This window comes from Triticum dicoccoides, chromosome 1A (assembly GCF_002162155.2).
Source record: "Triticum dicoccoides isolate Atlit2015 ecotype Zavitan chromosome 1A, WEW_v2.0, whole genome shotgun sequence".
Taxonomy (NCBI): Eukaryota; Viridiplantae; Streptophyta; class Magnoliopsida; order Poales; family Poaceae; genus Triticum; species Triticum dicoccoides.
This window is the reverse complement of record NC_041380.1, coordinates 404,324,211-404,329,937: the sequence shown is the minus strand read 5'-3', so window position 1 is coordinate 404,329,937 and position 5,727 is coordinate 404,324,211. Positions and strand designations below refer to the sequence as shown.

General features: G+C 46.8%; 1 protein-coding gene across 1 annotated transcript in view; it reads right to left on the bottom strand.

The window, feature by feature from the left end:
- LOC119276017 (sorting nexin 2B-like) overlaps nucleotides 1-295 on the bottom strand; it is a 6,359-nt gene extending 6,064 nt beyond the window's left edge. The window contains exon 1 of the mRNA XM_037556969.1: nucleotides 2-295. Within this exon, the coding sequence (XP_037412866.1) occupies nucleotides 2-181 (180 nt within the window). The 5' untranslated portion in view covers nucleotides 182-295. The remainder of the gene's footprint in view (nucleotide 1) is intronic.
- Nucleotides 296-5,727: the final 5,432 nt, after the last annotated feature.

Here is a 5,727-nt window from a genome sequence, read left to right as displayed (position 1 = left end):
CGAAGGAGGAGGAGGCGCGGGAGAGGGGGGAGGCGGCGGGGGCGGGAGGGGAGGCGGGCGAGGAGGAGGAGAGGAGGGGGTCGAAGGTGGAGGCCACGGAGGCGTAGTCGGAGGCGGCGGCGAGGGGCAGCGTCTCCATGTCGCCGTCGGCGGCGCCGGCGGGCGGCGACGAAGACATCATGGCAAGAAGGGTTCCGGCGAGGCGAGCGTGCGGGTGCCGGAGAGTGGAGGGTGTGGGGATGGGTACGGCGAAGACGAAGACCAAGATGAAGGTTCCGGCGGTTTGTTGCGGTGGGGTTACCGCGTGGTTGGGTTGGGATACGGGAACGGGACACGCTCACGTGGCCCGTCGTGCCGGGTGCCAACTACGAGCTGGGGTTTGCCGTGCACGCAAGCAAAAGCAAAACAGAATCCCATTGAATTTTAAAATAGTGTACCGTACATAAAATTTCACTTGGTATATTAAGCTCATTTATCATAGTACATGTTCAATGGAGGGATGATATCTGTCCGGTTATTTCTACCGGACCGGTCACAGTATATAGAGGTGTTAATTTAAACAGTTGGAAGATAGCTAGGGATGCATCGAGTTCGTTTCACTTCCCGACTTACCATTGTGGTATGCATGTACCCGATACCTTGAATAGAGGATTTGTGGAATCTGGTTTTTTTTTCAGATTCTTCTCTACCTCTCTCCATCGATATCTAAACGCAATATTGAATAACTGGTGGTTACCGAAATTGAAACATTTGTTATGTCCTTGTCATCATTTTATCATGTCTTGTTTATTTTATGGCGGCTGCTAGGCGTAAGCCGGCTGATCTTAGCGCAGCCGTCTGATTTAGACGTAGGTGGCCGTTAGATCGTAGGCTCCCAACAACGCGTCTTCCTCTTCTTCCTTCGTATTCTTCTCTCGCAGTGCTCGGTTGTTGAAAGCAGCAGCCCCCTCCTCAGCAGGCAATGAAGCGCTGCCGTTTGCCGGAGTCTCGTCTGGTCACAGCAACCCCGCCATCGGCCACAGACGCAACACTGGCCGGCTGGCCGCCGATGCTCCAACGCAGCACCGGAGCCTCGACAAATACTTCATTGCAGCACCGGCGAACCCGAGGATGCTTCGTCGCAGCTCCGGTGCCTCGGCAATGTTTCATCGCAGCACCGGCGCCTCGACAATGCTTCATCGCAGCACCGGCGAATCCGACGATGCTTCGTCGCAGCTCCGGCGCCTCAGATATGTTTCATCGCAGCACCGGCGAACCCGACGATGCTTCGTCGCAGCTCCGGCACCTCGGCAATACTTCATCGCAGCACCGACGATGCTTTGTCGCTGCTCCGGCGCCTCGGCAATGCTTCATCGCAGCATCGGCAAACCCGACGATGCTTCGTCGCTGCACCGGCTCCTCGGCAACACGCGGTGGCGGCGGCGGCGGATGCTGCTACGCAGCACGCGGCGGCAACGACGGATCCAGCGGCAGCACGCGGCGGCGCATGCTGCGATGCAGCGGCGGCGACAGCGGATGCAACGACAGCACGCGGTAACGATGGCGGATGCAGCAACAACACGTGGCGGCGATGGCTGCAACGGCAGCAACAACACGATGCAACGACAGCAAAAGCTTGCTACGATGCAGCGGCAGCGACGGCGCATGCTGCGATGCAGCGAGGACGATGGATGCAACGGCAACACGCGGCGTCGGCGATGGCGCGGTTCCAACGGCGGATGCTGCGTTAGAGCATCTTGTGTGGTAGTGCTGGTGGGTGCGGATGGGAAGCAGTCATCGCTGCCATGCACCTGGAGAAAGAGCAGAGCAGTTTGAGAAGACGAGCGACTCACATGCTCTCATCGAGGGATAAGGTTGAGGCGGCTTGGGTGGGTCCATGGGACAGAGAAGCGTGTGTACCGCATGATGAGCTCAATCGGATGGCCTGGGACGCGACTTACGCAACGCAAAGATCAGTCGGTTTACACAAAGAGTTTTCCTTATTTCATTTCATGGAACCATGAGTGTTTTGAGTTGTATAGTGCGCTATTATCGATAATCTATCATGCCTCTGGCATAGTAAAATCACCCATGCATGACAGTAAGGTTGTCAGAAAAAAAACACAATATGGATATAAGAAAGTACTCCCTCCGTTCCAAAATAGATGACTCGACTTTATACTAACTTTAGTACAAAATTAGTATAAAGTTGGGTCATCTATTTTGAAACGGAGGGAGTACATGATAGTACTAAGTAAAATCTACATAAGAAATGGCACGATGCTACAAGGATGGTGATAAGTTGTGAAGGGGGTTGACATGTAAGGCGGCCATAGAGGTGACAGCCGTGTCAATAGCCTCTACCCTCGAGGCTAACCAACGATGGGATGGGTAACCCTGACGTTTCTCCACCTCCGACATGGAGTGAAGTCTGACCGAAACACTATCATGGCCTCGACTTGCACGGGCATGCATCCTGAATGTCCCCTCCTTTATCTCGTCTTCTTCACCTATCCTCCGTACCCTCCATGCATCCTCTCTCGAGTGCTAAATCGTCGCCTTTCCCTTCCTTGATTTCTCCGCTCTTCTTCCCACAATACCATCATGCCATTGTTATCCAGATATGGTGCGTCCGCCATTGACGATCTTAGGTGATATACTACGATATCAACATCAAACAATTACTGCAACAAAGCTAGGGGAAATCACTGAGATGAATTTAAGAACATTTTACAAGTAAATGGGTGAGAAGAAAGGGCAAACCAACATCTACATCCTATCATCAAGTCAAAAACTCTCAAATCGAGGCTCGATATATATTATGGGAGACAAAATGTATACGAAGTATTATCTCCCAACTGCCTCAAAAATAGCTATGTCTTATTTGTCATTCATTGTCCGGTCAAGGTCTCATCCTTCATGTGCACTCGCACCAGTCTCAATCTTCAAACTGAATAATTATTGGTGTTGATTATTTTTCAGTTATTTGAAAAACAACAAAAGTGTAATGGTCAAATCCCGGTTGCATGAGACACCATAACAAAAGCATAAGAAGAAACACAAATTTAAAAATCCATTAGAAAGAATATGAGATCATGAGAATGCTTAAAAGAGTCAAAATATGATGGTTTACCATAACAGATTTGATAGAGAACCCATATCACGATATAGAGGCACACACGCATACGACCGCCACATGGACACATTCACACATGGCCTAGATGACCGAAGGGTGATCTCTTGTGAGTTGGGGTACAACTACCCTCCTAACCATCACGAGCACGTGTTAGTTCTCGTGCTATAACATTGTTTGTGTCTCCGTTAGATTGCCATTGTTGGTTATGTATTTAGGGTTTGCTATTGCCGCATCCAATAAGAAATATATAGCCGTCAGATTATGCGCGGAGATTCGTACTACTTTTCCCTCTCTATGAATTTCCATCGTAGATCCTTATTTATCTTTCTCCTCACGCATTTGTATTCAATAGCTTGCTGCTAACTGCTTCCTCACTCTTCGAACAAGGGAAGATGCATCGTGGTGTCTCACAATAATAAAATTATGTAAGGCCATTTCACAATTTAGGCCTAGCCTTCATTGTTGATTTGACCAACAAAACATATGTATGCAAAATGAAAATACAGCGCTTCCACGAGAGACAGATAAACTTTGAGTTATAGACGGAGAAGAGCCTTTAGATAATCAAGAGTGATTCCTCAATAAAACAAATGAGATTTTGAGGAAGGGCTGAACGCGATGTATTGAAGGGTTCGCTTTCGCTGATCGGTGCAGTCTTTCCTGCTGTGAATTTTCCAGATCGGGAGAGGCCCTTTCCTTCTATACTACTCCCTTCGTTTCAAAATAAGTGTCAAATTTTAACAAACCACGACACTTATTTTAAACGAGAGGAAGTACAATATTAGAAACTTCTTCAAATACGAACCCAATGATACTTCTCTGCCGAGTATAACACGGGTGAATTTGAGAAACGCCGCTCACTTCCAGTCCCCATACCTAGACGAAGGCCGAGCCAGTTCGATGCGGTGAGCCCACCGGGCGGTGTGGGCAAGGGCGCCGGAACCCAGCGACGTAACGAATGGTGCACCTGGTCCGTGGAAAACAGCGGCGATGCCTCGGATCGGACGGCCGTGACGGGTCCGGCGCATGCCCCTGGTTCTTCAGGGGAGGCTCGCGATTCGTGGGGCCCGGCGGATTCGTCCTGTGGTGGAGGATGCGCCGTGGCTCCTTGCGTGCTCCGCCAACCCGAAGACGAGGAGGGCGATGCACGGCGGGGTCCTCGCAGTGACGGGCCCACCTGATGGCCCTGGAGCTATCGCCGCCGCTTGCCAAGATGCGCGGAGCGCTGCCCTCTGTGGAAAATCCTATTCGCCTTTCGCTGCGGCGAACTGTCAAGCGATGCACAGGGGCAGCGCAGCGAGCGACAGAAATGGGCCGGCCCACACATAATGCGTCCAAACCGATTTTGGAAACCTTCTAGAAGGTTCTCTGAACCGGGTTTTTTTTGTATCGTTTTTTTGTTCTTTTTCGGCTTTCTATTGTTTTTTATTTCTTTTTTCTCGTTTCTGTTTCTTTTTCATTTTTTCCGTTTTTGTTTTTTGTTTCACTTTCTTTTTAAGTTTAATTTTCTTTTTCAGAATATGTTCCCAGTTTTACAAAATGTTTTGTGATTTCCTTGTTTATTTCTTTCTTTTCTTCTCTTCCTTTTTAAAAACCTCAAAATTTTAAATTTTGTTCGTGTTTCCAAAAAATGTTCAGCTTTTGAAAAAAAATCTCAAAAATTAAAAAATTGTTCTCATTAAACAAAAAAGTACAAAACTTCTGAAATTCAGAAAATGTACTGGATTTCAATTTTTTTTCACATATTCAAAAAATGTTCTCGCTTCCAAATTAGTTTGGGATTTTTCAAAAATTCTCTCCGGGCCAAAATATGTTATCAAGATTCAAAAAATGTTTGTGCTTTAAAAAATTGTTCACACTTCCAAGTTTTTTCGGAATTTTTCAAAATTTCTCTCCGTTTCAAAATATGTTCTCAAGATTCAAAAAATTCTCGTGCTTTAAATTTTTTTTTACGCTTCCAAATTTGTTCAAGATTTTTTAAAATTGTTCACCGTTTCAAAATTTGTTCTCAAGATTCAAAAAAAGTTTGGGAATTGAAAAAATTGTTCCAGCTTTCCAAATTTGTTCACAAATTTAATAATAGTTCATGGTTTTCAATTTTGTTCACAAACTCAAAAAATGTTCTGGAAGTTTTAAAAATGTAAACATTTTTATTTTTTGTTCAGAAATTCAAGAAATGTTCCCCTTTTTCAAATTTGTTCACATCATCAAAATGTTCCTGTTTTACAAAAATTGTACGAAAATTCGGAAAATGTTTTTATTTTGAAGAAAATATTCGTAATTTTGAAAAATTCAGTTGTAGGAGGTCATCGGTTCGACCCAATAAATGGATTGTAGTCTTTAACTGTCGCACTGCTAGTTGAACATGAGAACATCTACATGGCAGTGGTTTGCACGGCAGGCCAATTAATGCAAAGTCGTGTGTTCGAGTTACAGCGGTAGCGCCATTTTCTTTTTTGGGATTTTTCATTTCGGAAACGTGCTGCCGCGTGCCACTGTAAATGGGTCGGCCTACGCTAGCCGCTCCTGTACGAAGCGCCGGCATTTCGCCGCAGCGAGCGGCCTATAGGAGCTCCCGCCGTCTGTCGCTTATAGCGAGCACCAAAGCAGAC